This window comes from Scyliorhinus torazame, chromosome 18, assembly GCF_047496885.1.
Source record: "Scyliorhinus torazame isolate Kashiwa2021f chromosome 18, sScyTor2.1, whole genome shotgun sequence".
In the NCBI taxonomy this organism is placed as follows: domain Eukaryota; kingdom Metazoa; phylum Chordata; class Chondrichthyes; order Carcharhiniformes; family Scyliorhinidae; genus Scyliorhinus; species Scyliorhinus torazame.
This window is the reverse complement of record NC_092724.1, coordinates 45,983,142-46,004,821: the sequence shown is the minus strand read 5'-3', so window position 1 is coordinate 46,004,821 and position 21,680 is coordinate 45,983,142. Positions and strand designations below refer to the sequence as shown.

Here is a 21,680-nt window from a genome sequence, read left to right as displayed (position 1 = left end):
ATCTATATTTATCCTCAGCAATCTCATTCCCAAATATTAATCCTGCTTCTTCTGAAAAAACACAAAATTTATCACTTCTCCTATAGGCCTGCGCCATATCTACAGCAGATTTCTTCTAATCTCATTTGTGACTCCATCATGTTACAAACAGGCTCCCTCTTCCATGCTCAACATGCTAGTCATGGGATCAATAGTAAAAATATAAAAGTGAATGTGTTCTTTAATTGCAATGTGTTTGGGCTAAAGGCTCAGAATAATTTTGATTTTGTTTCTGAAAGACATTGCATAAAATATATATTCTTACAGAACTTCGTGGGTGTGGATTGTCCAGTAGAAAATCAGCTGATATATAACTTTGTTTAAATTGAAAGGCGCAGGATGTGTGAGTGAAGGTGAGATAAATCAGCAAAATGACAAAAACCTTGGGTTTTGAAAGCTTCAAGATTATAGTGTCAGGGAGAAAAAGTTCAAGAGAATACTTCTAAATTGATAAACAGACAGCAAAGAAAGAAAGGATTTAGGAATCATTTCAGAACACTGCAACATCAAGTGGTTCTTCTTACCAGGGTCCTTGAGCAGCCAGACGTTTCACCGCAACTTATTCAAGAAGACCTAATTATTTCTTTGTCAAACTTTGTTCTTTCCATCAGTGGAGGAAACATTGTGTAATGATTCATTCACAAAGCTGGATATAGGTCGCAAGTACAATATCGAATGCTTGGTAGAAGTAAATTTTAATTGGGTGCTCGGGTGAGGATAGTCAGAAATATTTCATCATACTGTACAGTCAAACACTTTCCTATAAATTCTTAACTTCTTAAACCAGTCATGCGTGTAGCTCATTTTTAACATAACTGACAATTCCATAGCTCCTTCCTGCAGGGAAGGACCCAGTCTCCATTCAACAACTGCCATGGGTATCACACTTAAAACCAAGAGCTCAAAGAATTTGGAAATACTGTGGGAGAGCCAAGTTCAAAGACTTCGTGATGCACTTGCTATTCCTTTTACAGTGAGCCCCTGATTCCAAGTGCCACCGAGAAGCACAATGGCGCAGACCAAATGGTTTTGTATTGCAGAAATGAGCCGATTGGATCTTCTTGGGCCGGCTGTGGTGTTGCCACCATCTCTCAAGGGCACTAATAAGAAGCACAACCAGATGATTTGGTCTCAGCTGGAGTATTTTGTTCCATTCTGGACAACACACTTCAGGAATAATATGAAACCATTAGCGAAGGAGCAAAATGGATTTACGAGAATGGTTCCAAGGATGAGGAACTTTCGTTACATGGATAGGATTGAGAAGGTGGAGCTATTCTCATAGAAGTGTTCAAAAACATGTGGACAAAGAAGATAGGGAGAAATTTCCCATTGGCAGAAGGATTGAGAACACCAGTTTAAGTGATTGAGAAAAGAAAAACCAACGACGACATGTTTTTTTTTCAAAATACACAGCAAGTGGTTAGGATCTGGAATGTGCTGCCTGAGAGTGGAGGCAATTCAATCATGGCCTTCTAAAAGAATTGGATAATTATCTGAAGCGAAAGGATTTTCAGGGCTGCAGGAAAAGGACAGAGGAGTGGACGAGGTGAATTGCTCTTCCAGAGAACTAATATAGACACAGCTGGCTGAATGGCCTTCTGTGCTGTGCAATGTTGCAGTGTCCTGAAATTTTTTTCAGATCTTTTTCTTCATTTTTGATGATTAATCCATCCCTTTAGATGTTTGGACTTTATTTCCTCATCATCCTACATTCTACAAGCTTTTCAGGAAATACATTACAAAATTGCAGAAAGATGTATTTAACTTATAATTCCAGCAAAACTATATTTCCCCTAACTTACTAAAAATGTATGTCAAGTCAGGCCTCACTCTGACTTTAACAGCCCCTTGTTTCAGAAGAACTAAATTGCGAAGGAGAGGGGAGGAAATGGAGAGAGTGTGGAAGGGAAGGACAGGAATATAGATCATGGAGGCCTCAAAGTTGTGTTTGAATTATCACAAAATTCCCTGCAGATGTGCCACGATTATTCTAAACTGAAAACACTATGTTGTGGGCCTAAAGCAGGCCTAAAATCACTGACTTTCTCCACAAAGCTGTTAAATATAATAGCAAAACTAAAACAAAAAACTGGAGAGCACACACACACTTCTGACCGACGATAGAGCCCAGAAATTGACCATGTGACACTCAGATATTCCATCCTTAGTATCTGTTGAGAGAAAATGTTTCAAAATATAATTGCATTGGAATGAATGCTCCTCATGAAATCAGCCTAGAATAATATTGTCTGTGTCAAGGTCACAATCCTGGTCCATGCACTAAATTGTCCTGTAAAGGATAGGAACGGAGACACGCAATGCCAGCACGGGCCAAGTTCCTGCCCCCATTTCTGAAGGCAACTATTTTTGCCGAGGCAGATTTGAGACTGGCAGGCACCAGTAGGTTCATTAAGCACCGTTTTACAGTCAGCCTCCAGTTCCCACCCGATGTGGAATACTAACTGCTAGGGCAACGTTCTAGTAGCAGGCTGTGGGGTGGAGGGGTGGGGGCAGTGCTCCAGCAGGTTTATAGGCCCCTGCCTGTCTGAGTACAATGTAGCCAAAGTTTGCCGAGTAAAGAGATTCTCCCTCAACATCCACCCTCACCCCCTCCACCCGCCACAGTACCGAACTGGCTAACAAATCGGTTTTTATTCAAGTCATGAAATGAAATGAAATGAAATGAGAGAACACCTCCACATCAAAGCACCCTCTCAGTTTCTTACCCTCTACTAAAACCTGTTGCTCCTCTCAAGCAGGATGACCCTCAAGCTTAGAGCGCCCATCCACTGCCCTTAACCTGGCTCCACTCCAATTAAGGGGTTCCTCCACCAAAAACCCCAAAGAGTGACTGTTCTCCCAATGGGTGAGTTTGGGATCTGGGAACAGTCCAGACTTTGGTTTCCTTCCCCAAAGGGACAATATCTTGCTTAAAGGCCAGTGTCAAAATTATTGAAGCATGAAGTGATAGGCTGAATCTGGGCCCAAAATTAAATGAGCTCCTAATTTCAAATCAGTCCACTGTGCGAAATACAGGAGGGACTACCATATAGGAAGATGAACAGGTAATTGCATTATAACTGTAGGTCATAGTTTAATAGACCCTGTTATCGTAGTAATGGATTCAGAGATAGGCCTACCTCCTAATATTCATTGTTTCTTATAAACTGGATATCAAGAGGAAAGGAAACAGCACTGAATCACACCTCAGGCAACATCCCATTGCCTTCAATGATTGACAGAGCCACCAAGCATGATGGTTCAAAGGGAAGGATACTGCAATGGTCTTTAATACCTAATCCAAGTATGACTGCCTTGGATCATTGCATAAGGAAGAGGGTTGAGTTATTAGGGCAGAAGTAGTAAATCCAAGCTAGTTACTAGGTGGACCTGTCAGCCAGTGGGTGGAAAGACATAAACACTTGGAGCTGCTGAGGCCCACAGGTCAGTGGAGGGGGAAATCGAACAAATGCTCAAAGAGCATTTTAAGTAAGGTTAAATAGTGAAAGATTATTTTCACTGGTCAGTGAATCAACATTATAGATTCAGTACGAGGAACAGGAAGGAATTATCTTCAGACAACGGATTATCGGATCATGGAATGTGTGTTATCTCAAGTGGTCACTGGAACCAAGTCAGTAACAGCATTTAAAAAGGAGTTTAAAAGGAAAATAATATTTAAAATGTTTGCGAAAATGGGATTATACTAGACAACTCCAATTAGGGAGCTGACGCTAGCACAAACACACAGGGCCAAATAGCTGCTTTCTAAATGTTCTTTGATCATATTGCTGGTCCCCATTTATATGAACCATTGAATACATTGTAAAGAAAGTCCTATTGCAGCAATTTGGGCTTCAAAGTCCATAGAGCATCATCTGCAAATTAGCAAACAAATACAAACCTCGTAATTCTGCAGTTCTTGGCTGACACATAGCTCCCTGTATAGAGAATATCACATCTGACCACATTGTTCGTCATTACGGATTCTGGAACCAAGAAACCTGGATTCACTGAAACCTACATGAGAATTAGAGTAAAAGAGTGTGAATAATTCATTAATTCCTGCCTCCCCATGATGCGGAGTCACAACGCAATTGAATTAGAAAAATACCAAAAGTCTTTGGCCCTTGGCTGCCCAATAATTACAGTCACCAGGTTTATACATTTAAACACAATTACTTTTTATTTACAACATGAACTGTAATGAAATATGCAGCAAATACAACTGGTTAACGGTGATCAAATTCCTAATCCCCCACTTTAACTTGCCCCCACCCTCTATATACCTGAGGAAAAAGTCGCTGAACGTCCACTCTATCTATCCCTCTCACCATCCTATACACCTCAATCAAGTCACCTCTCATACTCCTTTGCTCCAATGAGAAAAGCCCTAGCTCCCTCAACCTTTCCTCATAAGACCTACCCTCCAACCCAGGCAGCATCCCGGCAAACCTCCTCTGCCCCCCCCCCCCCCCACCCCCACCCAATGGCTCCACATCCCTCCTATAATGAGGCGACCAGAACTGCACACAATACTCCAAATGTGGTCCAACCAAGGTCCTGTACAGTTGCAGCATAACTTCCCGGCATCTCCACATCATGAAAGAGAATAGACAGAGTTGTAGGGAAACACCAGGGGGCACTCCGTTAACTAATCAAGATGTGGACATAAGAAACTGTGAACCAATAAAGCCACATCTTTTCCAACTAAAACCTTGGCGACAGGCTCAGTTAGAGATTGAAATACAGTGCATGTTGGACATGTTGCAAAACCAAATGAAAACGCTGTGGTCCACAGAACGGCAAGTAGAGTTTGAGAGATTGAAGGCCATGTTAGTGGGCGAACTGGTGCTGCCCGCCCTGGGAATTTATATAATGGGAATAGATTGGATCTGCTTGTGATTTATGTTTCGCAAATCTCATGATGATATGTCCATGTCCTGACATTTCATTTTTAGTGAGGAAGGTATTAATATGACACCCTGGGGAAGTGCGCATCAATTCCAGCCCCACCGTACCCAAGTCACAACACAAGTGAATCAACCAATAATTCTTAAAGAAGAACCCGAAACCTTTGGCCCTTGGCTGCCCAATAATTACAGCCACCATGTTTGGAAGTTTGGAAACAATGACTGTTTATTTATAACAAGAACTATAATGAAACATGCAGCAGATACAGTTGGTTAACTATTAACTAATCTAACTCTCACTTTAACTTGCCCCCATCCTCTTCACACACACACTAAACAGAAAAACAGAGGGGTGGAAAAGGGGTAAATAATGTAAGTGAAAGATAAACTAATCTTTGCTTCAGATGATGGTTCTCAGCATGCTTTTTTCACAGTAAGCCGCTAGATTACAGTCTTTGTTTTTCAGACTGTATTCACAATTTCCCTGGAGAGGCAGAGTCCCCGTTTATCAAACTTCGCTTTCAGTTCTTGGCCTGCCTTCCGGCCCTTCAGTCTCAGGAATTCAACACCCCCACAGGCCTGAACTATAACTTAGCGGAATCCTCCGCACTTCCGGGGGCTAGGTGGATGCTGGAGGGGTTGGCGCCACGCCAGGCGGCGCCAAAGGGTCGGCGTGACCCCGTGCATGCGCGGAAACGGCGGCGTATTCTGGCGCATGGGCAGGGGGGTGGCTTGTCCGCGCCGGCTATGGCGGAGCCCTACAGGGGCTGGCACGGAAGGAAGGAGTGCCCCCACGGCACAGGCCTGCCCGCAGATCGGTGGGCCAGACCACCATGGGGGCCCCTCCCGGGGTATGATCCCCTCGCGCCCCCCCCCCCCCCCGAGAACCACCCCAGCTGACTTATCTGCCAGGTCCCGCCGTGTGGGACCATGTCTAATCCACGCCGGTGGGACTGGCCAAAAACCGACAGCCACTTGGCACATCGGTACCCGGAGATTTGCCGGGGGGCCGCTGCCAACGGCCCCCGACCGGCGAGGCGTGAACCCCGGCCCCGCCTGCAAACTGGCGCCAGAGAATATGGCAGCCGGCGTCGGAGCGGCGGGACAGGATTAACGCCGCCTCCCGGGGATTCTCCGACCCGGCGGGTGGTCGGGGAATCTCGGCCTTGTTGTTCGAAAACTAGCCCATATACTCTGTTTAAAATTTTTTAATTCCTCATTCTCTCTGCTGCTTAACTTAAAGATACAAAAAACCTCCACGGATCAAAATGATATCAGCAAAAAAATAAAGAAAGGGGAAATAAGAGAATCATCAGGAAGGACCCTTACACTGTAAAGCGAACATTTCAGGAAAGAACATGGATCAGCCTCAGCGATGATATTTCATTCATACTCAGGAGTAATTGCAACCTGCTGAACAGGTTTGGGTCATATCAACCATTTTATACCCTGTCGAGCCAATGGAGAGAAAAATTGGGTGAGGTGTAAAACAGATGCATGTCCTGAACCTACCCAATGGGTTAGATTAAAATTAGCCTCCCAATGTCTAACATCACACATAAAAGATAGTCATTCATGTAAGGTCCTAAAGGTGGTGTGCACCTCAATAATCAACTGTCTTGAAATAGGCGTGAGCCTGAATCATGTTTTGATCCCAGTGCAGTTAGCTCATTAGAATAGTAGCAGTTTGTTGCTGACACCATATTTTTGCACCCAAGTGCAGCATGTTGATCACGAGAGGGCAGCAATATTGGTCAGCTCAAACATCAGTCAAAAGGCATCAGGGGAGGCTGGGAGGGTTTGTATCAGTTGCAATCAGTAGCAGCTGACCTCAGTTTAAGGACCTGAAAGGAACACCCTTGCACTTCTCAGTGCAAAATATGGCAAATGAAGAACGTGAACCGGAACATTCCAGTGAGAGCTTCTAGTAGACACTTATAAGGACCACTTGACTGATGAGCAGCTTAAGAAACATACTTCAGGTTTCACAGTGCATGCTTCAGTTATTCATAGACCAATTTGGCAAAGGGACCTGAAACAAGAGTTAACCCAATGATTTTTTTGTGCCATGCGCCAGTTTCAGGTGTCATGTGAGAGTACCTTTAAGAAATGGGTGTTTAAGAAATGTACCTTTAAGAAATGGGTGTTTACCAGTGATATCAGAGTGTGGGTGGAGCTGGGCTGTGTCAGCGTTTTACTTTCGTTTTAGGCTGTTTGCTGAAGGGTGTGTTTTAGTTTTGTTTTCAGTGTTGGAGCTGAAGCCAGACAAAGCAGCTGTACTTCTGTTCTCTCTGCCATGAAAAGACTGTCTCTTGATCATTTGGTGAATTCAGAATTATAAATGTTCTCAGTAGTGAATGTAAACCTAATGTGCTTCTGTTAAAAGGTGTCTCTTTTGTCTTCTGGATGTTAGGGCAGCACGGTAGCACAAGTGGATAGCACTGTGGCTTCACAGCACCAGGGTCCCAGGTTCGATTCCCCGCTGGGTCACTGCCTGTGTGGAGTCTGCACGTTCTCCCCGTGTCTGCGTGAGTTTCCTCTGGGTGCTCCGGTTTCCTCCCACAGTCCAAAGACGTGCAGGTTAGGTGGATTGGTCCTGCTAAATTGCCCTTAGTGTCCAGGTTAGGAGGGGTGATTGGGTTACGGGGCTAGGGTGGAAGTGAGGGCTTAAGTGGGTCGGTGCAGACTCGATGGTCCGAATGGCCTCCTTCTGCACTGTATGTTCTATGTTGTTTGGGACGTTATTAAGGATTACTTAGTGTTGTATTCTTTGGGGGTTGTATTTGAATTGATGGTTGCTAAGATGTTCACTGTATGTATTAAAAAGGTTAACTTGAGTTCATAGAATAAACATTGTTTTGCTTTAAAAAATACTTTGCGATTTCTGCTGTACCGCACCTGTAGAATGGGCCGTGTGCTCTCCATACCCCAATCTATTAAAAGTTGTGGGTCAGGTAACTCCATGATACGCTTTGGGGTTCTCTAAACCCTGGCCCATAACACAGGTACAAATGCTGAATGGCGACTGAGGAGATCCAACCAATATGGTGGGCAGCACACATCCAGCCAAGAATGAGCACATATGTCATCCACCATACTGGAGAGTTGGGATCCTCTTTTGCATTCCACAAAGCATATACATTGTCAATTTCCAGGACAAGGTTTCAATGGAAATCAGCTTATTCATTGCTTGTTAAATAATATTAATGTTAATGTCACAAGTAGAAAGACTGGCAATCCATTGTCGCTATCAGCCATCATTATTTAGGGTCCCATAATTGAGTGGGAAATAAGTATATATTTGCACAAGGATCAGCCAACATTCCCACTCTTGATCACTGTCCAGTATTTGCAGCTGGAATTGTGCCTGGAACTCACGCAAGGACGGAATCAGCCTCATACACAATTCCACCCACTTTTGGAAACGCTGCCAGCCTTCACTGTCCATACGCCCATATGTGATGAATGATCATTTGGGCCTGGGCTGGAAGCCAGCCAGCACCTTTGGAACCTGCACCAAAGGCAGAATCCACTCCTTAGGAGAATAGAGAAAACAGAAAAGAATCAAAATGAAAATAACTGGCATTCATTGATGCCTTTTCCACATTTTTGTAGGCAGAGATGTGGATAGCCAATGTGAAATTCCTCAGGCTCCATGTCGAGCAGTCTGCAGCAGCCTGTGAATGCCAATCAAAAGTCTACTGCAACTTTCAGCAGGCTATTTTTCCCTTTTTCCTGTATCTTGCTTCTTAGAAGGTCTGAGAACAGCTGTGCTGCTATAATCCCAAGCCAAAAACATTCAAATTAAATTAGTAAATATGGAATAAAAAAGTTCTCTCAGTAATGATCAAAGTACCAGATTGTCATAAAAACCCATCTGGTTCACTAATGTTCATCAGGGAAGAAAATCTAGTGTTCTTCCCCAGTCTGACCTATGTGTAACTTCAGACCCGCAGCAATCTGGTTAACCCCAACTGCCCTCAAACCATTCTGTTGAATCCAGATCACTACAAAAAAGTCAAGAATTAAACCAGATGGACCACCCGATCAATCTCGGCACTGAAAACAATAAAGGCACATCCTGCCCAGACAAGCCTGCAAAAGTTCTCTTCACGAACCTCTGGGGACTTATGCCTAAATGGGGAGAGCTGCCCAGAGACTAGTCAAGCAATAGCCTGACACAGTCATACTCACCAAGTTATACAGTACACCCAATGTCCCAAGCTTCACCATCACCAGGTATGTTCCATCCTGCTGGGTGGACAAACCAACAAGAAGTGGTGGCATAGTGTTGTACAGGTGGGATGGAGTGGCCCTGGGAGTCCTCCATATTGACCCCTGACCTCATGAAGTCTCACAGCATCAGGTCAAACATGGGCAGGAAACCTCCTGCTGAATACCACCTGGAACTCTCTTTCAACTGATGAATCAGTCCTTCTCCATGTTGAAAACCGCTTGGAAGGACCACTGAGCATAGCAGGCACAGAATGTACTCTGGGTGGGGAACAAATCTCCATCAACAAGTGTGGCACAGGAGCACCACACTAATGGAGTCCCAAAGGAAATATCTGCAGCAGATGGTAAGAGAACCAAACAGAAAAAATCTACTTGAGCTCATTCTCACCAATCTACCTGTTGTAGATGCATCTGTCTTATAGGAGTGACCACCACACAGTCCTCTGCAGTTAAAGAGTCATCTTCTCATTGAGGACACCCCTCCATCATGTGTGGCATTACCACCATGCTAAATTGGATAGATTCAGACCAGATCTAGGAGATCAAAATTGAGCACCCATGAGGTACTGTGGCCCATCAGCAGATAGAGATGAACCACAATCAGTAACCTCATGGCCTGAGGACCAAATGTATGCTAAAGAGTGAAAGCAGCATGCAATAGGCCGTTCCACATGATCCCAAAAACAGATCAAATCAAAGCTCTGCAGTCCAGCCACATTGAAATCACAGAATTGTTCTCGCACAGAAGGAGGCCATTCAGCTCATTAGGTCTGCACAGGCTCTTCAAATGAGCCTCGTACAATTCCCCTAGTACTGTCTTCCTCCCATAACTCTGTACATTCATCCTTTTCAGATAACAGTCCGATTCCTCTTTGAACTTCTTGATTGAACCTGCCTCCACCCATTCAGACAGTGCATTCCAGACCTTAACCGCTTGCTGCATGAAAAAGTTTTTTCTCACATTGCTTATGCTTCTTTTACCAAATACCCTTTAAATCTGTCCTCTCATTCATTTTTTTAAAAAATGAATTTTATTCCAAATATATTCAGAAGTACAAAAACATAAATAAGCCAGAGAACATTCTCCACATCTCATGATTTACAGTTTGTACATGTTTTTCTCCCTTTTCACCTTCTCTCGTTTCCGCCCCCCCCCCCCCCCACCCACCCCCACCCCCCCCCCCCCCCCCCTGCGACGAACGATTCCTCAAACATGGTCATGAGCAGTCCCCACTGTATCTCAAAGCCCTCCGCTGATCCCCTCAATTCAAACTTGATCTTCTCCAACCGGAGGATGTCATACAGGTCCCCTAGCCAGGCCATCAGCCCTGGCGGCGTTGTCATAAGAACTAGGAACAGGAGTAGGCCATCTGGCCCCTCGAGCCTGCTCCGCCATTCAATGAGATCATGGCTGATCTTGGTGGACTCAGCTCCACTCTCCGGCCAGTACACCATATCCCCGAATCCCTTTATTCTTTAGAAAGGTATCTATCTTTTTCTTAAAAACATTTAAAGAAGGAGCCTCAACTGCTTCACTGGGCAAGGAATTCCAGAGATTCACAACCCTTTGGGTGAAGAAGTTCCTCCTAAACTCGGTCCTAAATCTACTTCCCCTTATTTTGAGGCTATGCCCCCTAGTTCTGCTTTCCCTGACCAGTGGAAACAACCTGCCCGTATCTATCCTATCTATCCCCTTCATAATTTTATATGTTTCAATAAGATCCCCCCCTCATCCTTCTAAACTCCAATGAGTACAGTCCCAGTCTACTCAACCTCTCGTCATAATCTAATCCCCTCAACTATGGGATCAACCTAGTGAATCTCCTCTGCACTCCCTCCAGTGCCAATATGTCCTTTCTCAGGTAAGGAGACCAAAACTGAACACAATACTCCAGATGTGGCCTCACCAACACCTTGTCGACCGCCATTGTGATTAGATTCCATTAAGCATGTATTTTGAAAGCCGAAAGATTGTAGGAATAACAGAAAATAGAGAGTTGAACGGTTTCACTATTTGAGATCCAGATGGTTGTGGTTGGTGGAAGTCCCAGGGCATGATGCAGAAGTTCCTCAGGGTAAATGTCCTAGGCGCAACCATCTTTAGCTGCTTCATCAATGCCCCCCACCCCCCCCTCCCCACCCATCAGAAGGTCAGAAGTGGGGATGGCTGCTGATGATTGTACCATTTACAACTCCTCAGATATGAAAGCAATCAGTCTCCATATACAGCAAGACCTGGACAACATGTACATTTGGGCTAACAAGTGAAAAGTAACATTTGTGCCACACACGTGCCAAGCAGTGACCATCTTCAACTAAAGAGACTCTAACCATCGCCCCTTAACATTCAATGGCATGACCATTGCTGAAAACCCCTCTATCAACTTTCTGGAAGTTGCCATTAACCAGAAACTGAACTGAACACAGCCAGTAAATACTATGTGTACAGAAAAAGGTCAGAGGCTGGGAAATTTGCAGAGAGTAACTCACTTCTTGGCTCACGATAGTCTGCCCACCTTTTATTGATGTTGCTTCACTGTCACTAAGTCAACATCCTGGAACCCCTTCCCTAGCTGCAATTTGGATGTACGTGGCCTGCAAGTGGTTCAAGAAGGCGACTCACTACTACACTCTCAAAAGCAATTCAGGATGTGCAATAAATGCTGGCCCAGCCAGCAACACCCACATCCTATGAATGAATATTTTTTTTTAAATTGCTCTTGAATTAAAATGCAATAACAATGCAGAAGAGAAAGTGTAATTTAGGATAGGATAATTGAAGGAGGAAAATTAAAGGTGAGGAGGAACAAAGAGGAAAGTTTGCAATATTAATTGTGTTTAAATGTAACCAGGTAATGGGAATTAACTAGGGATTATCTTGTTCTCCTTTAAATAGGAACAGAATAAAACTGGCGATTGGGTTAAGAGACACATGTTTGTAATGTGTACCTATGGAAATAAAGCCAATGAAAAAAATATATAAAGACTGGCTTCTGTTCTATCCTTCACCAGTTGCCTTTCTGGAATATAACATATAGTTTATCTATACAATTACAGCCAGTAGTCTGTTGAGATAAAGAGACAAAGAGAGAGGGAGAAAGTGAGACACAAAAAGAGTATTTCCATCTATAGGTGAGAGAAGGATCATTTGCCAGACAAGTTTTTGCTTGTAACCAGTTTTTATGATGCAGTTCCAGCGATAGAAAGGATTACCTTCAGTATATAGTTTCCGGGAACAACGTCTGTTATATCAATCCACTGGCAGTCGATGTCTGCATTGTAAGTGTCATAACAACCAGGACCTAATCCCTATTGGAAAAATGGAAAAAGTGGAAATTTAATCAGTTACAATTCTGAAGTATGTTAATCTTATGAATTTTGGCAAGTAGCTGTATGTTGAGGGGGGAAAGGAAATAGGGAAGCAGAAAAGGGAAAAAAATAGTTTTTTTCAGATCCTGATTACTATGCAATAGTGATCTGCTTTGAAAAAGTGTGTAGATCTGCATCTTTCTGCAGACATATTGGGAGTGTTTCTGTTCAAAGGCTGCAGTGCTTTTTCAGGTGCATTTATTGAACAAATGTAAAATGGCATCATACAAAGCTGAGTGCCTCATGGCAGAGGTCAGCTGACTGCAGCAAGGTAGATAAGGCATATAGTTCTATTGCATTTCAAGATACCAAAATCGCCCTTTTCCTGCAAAATAAATTTGCTCACATAATCATGTGTAACTATAAGTTGCTCAATTTACCCACTATTTTCAAACACTAACAAGCTGTGAAGGAACAGTTTCACAACTTGTGCATATCTGCCTTTGATTGCCTTTCTCTACGCATGTCCCACATTTCCACGTGGAGTAACTCCTGTTGAGAGTTTTGAAAGTTTGCACCCTGACTAGCTCTCAGGTTCTCAGCTCTGGCAATGGGTTGGCAGACTTGTTAAAGTGAAATTTGGCTTTCTGTCATTTCACCTTGATTTTTTTCATTTGTACCTGCTGCTACTTATGGCTTCAGTAGCTTTTATTGTGACTGGAAGAGTAGCTTACATGCAGCGTGATGTTAGTCTTTGAACTGGACTAATTTCCATGCCTTCAGTCAATGTGTTTTCCCTTGCGAGGATTGCTTTGTGTACATCAGTGCTGGATTTGCTTGATTCCTTAATGTTTCCTTGGCAATTTTCACTGCCGTCTCGGCCTTTCCCTATAGGGCAGCATGGTAGCACAGTGGTTAGCACAATTACTTCATAGCTCCAGGTTCCCAGGTTCGATTCCCGGTTTGGGTCACTGTCTGTGTGGAGTCTGCACTTTCTCCCCATGTCTACAAGGGTTTCCTCCGCTGCTCCGGGTTCCTCCCACAGTCCAAAGATGTGCAGGTTAAGTGGATTGGCCATGCTAAATTGCCCCTAGTGTCCAAAAAGGTTAGGTGGGGTTACTGGGTGGAGATAGGGTGGAGGCGTGGGCTTAAGTGGGATGCTCTTTCCAAGGGCCGGTGCAGACTAGATGGGCCAAAAGGCCTCCTTCTGCACTGTAAATTCTATGATTCTAGTATTCTTTCCATTCAACTGGTGGTAGTGACGCGAGATGTGGGGTTCTGAATTTCCCAATCCTTTGTGAAATGGCTGTATTCTTCACTTGTGAACTGAGGCTATTGTCACTCATCATAATGTCTGGAATGCCACAATTGCTGAAATGTGATTTCAGGCATTCTGCTGTCACTCCTATCATCATTGAAGTCAGCTGGTCTAACTCCCAGTAGCCTGAATAGTAGTAGATAGTGACAAGATAATCAGTTCCTGCCAAAATGAAGAGGTTTACTCCCAGTTTCATCCATGGTCTTGTCTGGGATGTCATGCCTCATCAATAGCTCTCTTTAGCTTGGTACTCATTAAAAGCACTGCACTGGCCAATGTGTTCTTTAACATAATTACTCATGTTTGGCTAGTAGCGCACTTCTCTTGCCTTTCTCAGACTTGATTCAATTCCCTGACAGCTTGCATGGATGCAGTTTCAGCATCTCTCCTCTCATCTCCTTAGGAGATGATGACAAATTTGTTAGTACAAGATGACATTTTGGGCTGTCAATTCACCTTGATATGCCCAATATGCTCTTATGGCCACAATGGTGTCCTTGATGCTCAGGCCATTCTTTCATCACTAAGAGTTTCATCTTGTTTGATAGTTCGCTTGATTTGAGTAAGGCACTTGTCTGTCAGATTCAATTTCTCTGCTGGGTTGATGGCTTCCAGCTCATGTCTAGCTGCAGCTTCATATTAAACCTGGAATTTAACCCGGACAAATGCGAAGTGATGCATTTTGGTAGGTCTAATTCAGGTGTGAGCTATAAAATAAATGGCAGAACCACCAGGAGCAGAGACACAGAGAGATCTGGGCATGCAGGCCCACAGATCCGTAAGAGTGGCAGCACAGGTGGAAATGGTGATAAAGAAACATATGGCATGCTTGCATTCATAGGATGGGGTATAGAGTATAAAAGCTCACAAATTGTGTCACAGTTATATAGAACGTTGGTTAGCACATTTTGAATACTGTGTCCAATTCTGGTCACCACACTGCCAGAAGGACGTGGAGGCTTTGGTGAGAGTACAGAAAACGTTTACCAGAATGTTGCCTGGTATGAAGGATATTAGCTATGAGGAGAGATTGAATAAAGTGGGATTGTTCTCCCTAGAGGGACGGAGGTTGAGGGGCGACCTGATAGAATTTTATAAAATTATTAGGGGCATAGATAGGGTGAAAAGTTGGAGGCTTTTTCCCCGGGCGGAATTGAAAATTACAAGGGGGCACAAGTTCAAGGTGAGGGGGGAAAGGTTCAGTGGAGATGGGCAGGGGAAGTTTTTTTACACAGAGGGTGGTGGGAGCCTGGAATGCACTGCCAAGTGAGGCAGTTGAGGCCGATAAGTTAGCGGCCTTAAAGACTTATTTGAACAGGCACATGAACAGATGGGGTATAGAAGGATACAGGTGGTTGGTCTAGATAGGACATGTGATCGGCACAGGCTTGGAGGATGGAAGGGCCTGTTCCTGTGCTGTATTGTTCTTTATTCTACTGCAGCTGCCTGGAGGCTGTGTGTCTGTTTGCTGCCATCTCTTTTCCTTCTGTGGCCTGGAGCAAGGAAAGGGAGGGAGTAAGATGTCCTACTGCTGGTGTTGGGAGAAGGCGAAGGGGGAGCGGACCAATTCAACTGAGCAACTTACTGATGACTTTATTGCACTGTTGACTGTTCAGTGTTTAATGTCTTGTAGCTGTGTGTTTGCTCCTTCCTACCTATTTCGCTTCTGTGGCCTCGGGCTTGCAAAGGGGAAAGTCCATAAGACTATAATACCATAAGTCAAATTATCTGCTGCCATTGCTGGAGGAGTAGACGGGTAGTTGCCCAATTCAACTGAGCAACCAGCTGAAGGTATTGAAGAAATGCTCTCGCAGATTGTTGGTGATTGTATTGTATTGCTGACTGTTCGATGTTTAATGCCTGGAAGCCATTTGATTGCTTGCTACAGCCTCTTTTTCCTCTGTGGTCTGGAGCAAGTAGGTCAGGTGACCTGCTGTCAGTGCTGAAGGAGGGGAAAGGTGGCAAGTGGATTCAATTGAGGAACTTGCTGAAGGTCTTGTCGATATACTGTTGTTGACTGTTTATTGTTTAATATCTGGAAGTCATGCAGATTGATGGTGACTTTGTTGTACTGTTGACTGTTCAATATTTAATGTCCAACAGCCTTGTGTTTGCTATTGTGCTGTTGATTGTTTAGTGCTTGAAGGCTCTGCGCTTGTCTGATGCCAGCTCTTTCTTCTGTGGCTTGGGGCAAGGAGAAGGGTGGCAGTAAGATGGCCAACTACCATTGCTAGCGATGGGGAAAGTGTGCTCTTTCGCTCTGTTGCCATGCTCTATGTCGGTGACTTTCTGGTGTTTTGTTACGCTATCCTCGAGCAACTTTACTGCTAGAGCTGCGGGAGGGGGAGAGTGTTATTGTACTGTTGACTGTTTAAAATCTGGAGGCTGTGTGTTTGTCTGTTGCAGCTTCTTTTGCTTCTGTGGCATGGAACAAGGAACCTGCTGCCAGTGCAGGAGAGGAGGAAGGGGTACTCTCTCATTCTTCCACCATTCTCTACATCGGTGACTTTCTGGTGTATTGTTATGCTCACCCCCGAACGATTTTCCACTGATGTGAGTCTACTGCTAGGAGCTGCGAGAGTGTGTGTGGGTGTGTGGACGTGGGTGGGATAAAAGTGTTATTGTGCTGTTGACTGTGTAGTGTTTAATGCTTGGAGGCCATATATTTCTCCGCTGCAGCCTTTTCTGCTTCTGTGGCCTGGAGTAAGGAACATGTTGCCAGTACTGGAGAGGGGCAAGGGGATGCTCCTTCCCTCTTCCGCCATGCCCTGTGTAGGTGTGACTTTCCAGTATATTGTTACGTCAACCCCAGAGCAATTTTCCTCTGATGAGAGTCTACTGCTGGGGGCTGCAGGAAGGGGAAAGAGTGGCTGGTTGATTTGGATGCTAGTGACTTCATTGACTGTTTAATGTTTAACGTATATTTGGTTTTCTTTGTATAATTGCATCATTGTAGCTATGTGTTTGTACCAATGTTATATAGCGAAAAGGTGTCTGTGTATACATGGCACGGTAGGCGGCACATGGCACAGTGGTTAGCAGTAGGACTGCGGCGCTAAGGATCCGGGTTCGAGATCCTCAGCAGCAAAGCGACACGCTGAGGAGGAGGAACAGGATGGTGGTCATCTTCCGGGATTCTATAGACTCTGGAACAGTCCCTGCAGATTGGAGGGTAGCTCATGTCACTCCAATATTCAAAAAGGGAGGTAGAGAGAAAGCAGGGAATAATCGACCAGTAAGCCTAACATCGGTAGCGGGGAAAATTCTTGAATCCATTATCAAGGACTTTATAGCGGAACATTTAGAAAGCAGTGGCAGGATCAGTCAGAGTCAGCATGGATTTATGAAGGGGAAATCATGCCTGACAAATCTGTTGGAATCTTTTGAAAAAGTACAGTCCCATGTAAGAGATTATTGTGCAAAATTAAAGCGCATGGGATTGGGGGAAGTGTATTGAGGTGGATAGTAAACTGGTTGGCAAAGAGGAAACAAAGAGTAGGGATTAATGCTTTTCAAATTGGCAGGCAGTAACTAGTGGGGTGCCACAGGGTTCGGTGCTGGGACCCCAGCTATTCACAATATATATTAATGATTTGGATGAGGGAACAAAATGTAACATCTCAAAGCTTGCAGATGATACCAAGTTGGTGGAGGGATGAATTGTGACGAGGATGCAGGGATCCTACAGGTTGGGCGAATGAGCAAATCAATGGCAGATGCAGTATAATGTGGATAAGTGTGAGGTTATTCACTTTGGAAGCAAAAACAGGAAGGCAGATTACTACCTGAATAGTTGTAAATTGGGGGAGGGGAGTGTGCAGCGGGACCTGGGTGTCTTTGTGCACCAGTTGCTGAAGGTAAGCATGCAGGTGTAGCAGGTGGTAAAGAAGGCTAATGGTATGTTGGCCTTCATTGCGAGGTGTTTCGAGTACAGAAGCAGGGATGTGTTGCTGCAATTATACAGGGCCTCAGTGAGGCCACACCTAGAACATTGTGTGCAGTTTTGGTCTCCTTTTCTGAGGAAGGATGTTTTTGCTCTCGAGGGAGTGCAGCGAAGGTTTACCAGACTGATTCCAGGCACGGTGAGACTGTCATATGAGGAGAGATTGACTAGGTTAGGATTGTTCTCGCTGGAGTTTAGAAGAATGAGGGGAGATCTCATAGAGACTTATAAAATTCGAACAGGGCTAGACAAGGTAGATGCAGGGAAGATGTTACCAATGATGTGTGGGTCCAGAACCAGGGGTCACAGTCTGAGGATTCAGGGTAAATCATTTTGGATAGAGATGATGAGACATTTCTTCACCCAAAGAGTGATGAACCTGTGGAATTCATTACCACAGGAAGTAGTCGATGCTAAAACATTGAATATATTCAAGAGGCGGCTAGATATAGCACTTGGGGAGAATGGGTTCAAAGGCTATGGGGAGAAAGCAGGATTAGGGTATTGAGTTGGATGATCAGCCATGATCGTGATAAATGGTGGAGCAGGCTCGAAGGGCCAAAAGGCCTCCTCCTGCAACTATCTTCTATGTATCTATGTGACATACGGCCTCGTCTGAAGAGGAGGAGGTGGGCAAGGAAGAGATGGAGGACGAGCCCGGGGAGGAGCCACAAGAGAAGCCGGAAGATGGTGGACAGGCGGCAGCGTCGAGGGCATGCTCGCAGGACCAGGTAGACCCTCATCCTCACCAGATTCTCATAGGATGAAGCTTTGTCTGTCAGCTCACCCCTTCCCCCCAAAACCGCTCCATCCACTGCCCTCCTTCCACCCCTTCCCCTCCATCCAACTCCCGTTCCCCTCTATTCACCATCTCCCATCTCCTAACTCCTGCTGCTTTTGCTACAGCAGTTTAAAAGCTTCTGTTGATATAGGGGAACTTCTGAATTCTCTCAATGCTAGTCAACAACTGCAACAACAGCAGGAAGTCAGAGTCTGGAGAAGTACAGAAGGGAGGAGCTCAGGACATGCCAAGAGGCAAAGCCTGGAGTGACACTGCTATTCATTATGCAGATAAAATGCTGATTGTGCACATGAAGCCTGAATGATTGACTTGCCTGCAGAGGATTTTTTTAAATCCATGAGTCAAAATCCAATTCAAGTTGGACCTCAAGAAACATTTGGCTGGGGCTGTAGTTCTTTGAGATTTTGAAGTGGTGGGGTGGGGTACAAACTGTTGCCACATGAAAGTCTTCTCTGGTACCATATGATTTATTTCTGTTATGACACAAGGCTCAATAAGTCAGGCTGTCTGTTTTAACTCATCTGACAATACATTGGTACATGTCTAAACCCACACCACCATATATTGTTGACATTGCATTCTCATACCTGAGTATGTGCTGTGCATGCATATCTTCTTTGGATACCAGGGTCACACATAGTGTCTTCTAGACAAAAGCTAGCTTTGTGTCCTTCAGCTACTTTCCTCTGTGTGCTGGCCTGCAACAGATCGTAATGGCTAAACTGATCCATACTGTGATAGTGCCTGAAGTAAAAGAAATTCATAGACAATGTGTTATTATCTAGAAATGGATGCTCCATGATAGCTGACTGGAATTTCAAAACGCTGTGCCAAGTTAGCCGTGTGCTTGGACAGATGTTAGGACACCACACTTGGCCTCAGTGCCCCCAAGAGAGAAAACAAAAGAACTATGCTTTCTGCTCCTGATCCCTGTCTAATGATTAAAGTTAGAAAATGTGGGTACATGAATTTCAAGTATGGGCTTAGCTGGACTTTTCTGTGATGACCATTATGGATGCATAGCCTGGTCCAAACATTCACATTCAATGATCATGTGGATATGATGCTGGAGCTTCCATTCACCATGGAATTGTACCCTAATATGGAGAGGCGAGTATAGAAAGGAAACACTTCACCCAGTTTCAGCGCAACTTCTGGTGGCACAAGGCCATAAAATAAATTTAATCCAGCACAAATTGGTCATAAATTAGCAACCTCCCCCAAGTAAACCCCAGGACAGTCAATTTGCAGCGGAACCAGACACTTGTGCAGTCGGGCTGTTTTTGTAAGGCTCAGATTAAGGAAATATGAAAGAGTTTTGCATTGTTCTATATACAGAAGCTTGCCATCCTCCCATTGATTCTGTCTATACCTCCCACTGTTTCAGGAAGACAGACTGCATTGTCAGAGACCCCCTCCTACCCAGGCTTTGCTCTCTTCCAGACCCTTCCATCAGGCAGAGGATACAAAAGTCTGAAAACCCGCACATCCAGACATAGGAACAGGTTCTTCCCCACAGCTACTAGACTCCTCAATAACTCTCCCTTGGACTGATCTGTTCCCTGTAAGAACACTATTCACGACACCCTGTGCTGCTTTTGTTTGGCTCTTGTTCCGCACTGTAACCAATCACTATTTGTTGATGTACTATTTGTCAATGTACTCTGTCGATTATTTTTTGTCTATTTTATACGTACTGTGTACGTTCCCTTGGCCGCAGAAAAATACTTTTCACTGCACTTCGGTACATGTGACAATAAATATCAATCAATCAATCAAACAATGACTGCAGAATAGTTGATGTTACTAATGAGTACATGAAATGAAAGAGTGTTTAATTTGTGTGGGGTTTATTCAAGATGCGCAAAGATCATGGCTCTTACAACACAAACGGAGGTCTCTCGTGAATTTAAAGGGGAGGTTAAAGGTTTCCCAGGCCCCAGGGCTAAACAGCTTTGAATCAACTTGTAGACCAATCTGAATGTGCAATTCTGATCAAATAAATGGAGTTATTTGAGGACACAGGTAACCATTCTCTATCAGTATCAGTGACCTTTCTCTATCAATGTTGTCACCAGAGCAACCCTACAAGTAATGAGATGCAAAAATGGTGGAAACGAATTCGATTTTAAAAACACAACAAAGATTTGAACAAACACACTTTCTTCCATGAAGATAGGGAAACGACTTTGTATGAAAGACTTTTCGTACCATTTAACATAAATGTACAAAAAAGTGATACTAGTGGACCAGTACTGCATAGTTATTCACTTTTTAAGAGAACAACAACATACATGTATGCTGAGAAAAGCTCAAAACTGAAATGTGCCCAAAATATTGCATTTTTCAATTGTCTGAGAAAAAGGCCCGTCAACCCTCCCACACTACCTTGGTAATGCTGCTCACCCAAACACTGCTGCTCATTCTCAGAACTCAATGCTTAAATATTTGTAATGTATGAAGGATCATTTTTCTTCCCAAGTGTTTTAATATGAGAATGCCAAAACCCATGGTTAAAATCACAATGGGCAAGACCGCTTTGAAATTGTGGAGTATTTGATCTCGGTGAATGAGCTTTGTTTGACCCTAGCTGAACTAGCTATAATCTCTTGCAGTTGCACAATGATGCATCACGAACAGAGGAAGAACTAACAGAGAGACGGACCCAAGTGAACATAAAGAGTCCTTTGTTGGACAATATATGGCATCACCACTACTTTGAAATGATCACTTAACCCAAACTATCCTGAGACTAGAAGAGAAATAGAACAGCTTTATTCCTTCACCATGTTATGGCCGTAGTAAAGAACAACACAGAACATCTAGTTCTTTGACTAGTAAGAAGATTTATTAACGAGATGAACATGTGGAAAGATAACTAACAAATTATGATAGAAACAGTAACAAATAAATGAATTCAGTGAATTCTCCTGGAGCTACTTCTAGTACGACTATTTTCTTGTACGACTTACTACCAACTGTCAGATATCTCGAGTCACATGGTAGATCTCTATCGCCACCAGCTGGTTGGAGGTCTCATCGATAACTATATACATTGATAGACAACATATACAAAACTGTGCACAGGCATATCACCACACACCATATATAATTATT

At 44.0% G+C, this 21,680-nt stretch overlaps 1 protein-coding gene across 2 annotated transcripts in view; it reads right to left on the bottom strand.

Annotated features, from left to right (window-relative positions):
• Positions 1-715: 715 nt before the first annotated feature.
• The window catches only part of LOC140395192 (protein-lysine 6-oxidase-like), a 43,140-nt gene continuing 22,175 nt past the window's right edge, over positions 716-21,680 (bottom strand). For both annotated transcript variants that reach the window (XM_072482719.1, XM_072482718.1), the window contains exons 4-7: positions 19,151-19,307; positions 12,405-12,500; positions 3,947-4,062; positions 716-2,213 (exon numbers count right to left, since the gene is read on the bottom strand). In XM_072482719.1, coding sequence (XP_072338820.1) covers positions 2,207-2,213; positions 3,947-4,062; positions 12,405-12,500; positions 19,151-19,307 — 376 coding nt within the window. In that variant the 3' untranslated portion in view covers positions 716-2,206. The remainder of the gene's footprint in view (positions 2,214-3,946; positions 4,063-12,404; positions 12,501-19,150; positions 19,308-21,680) is intronic.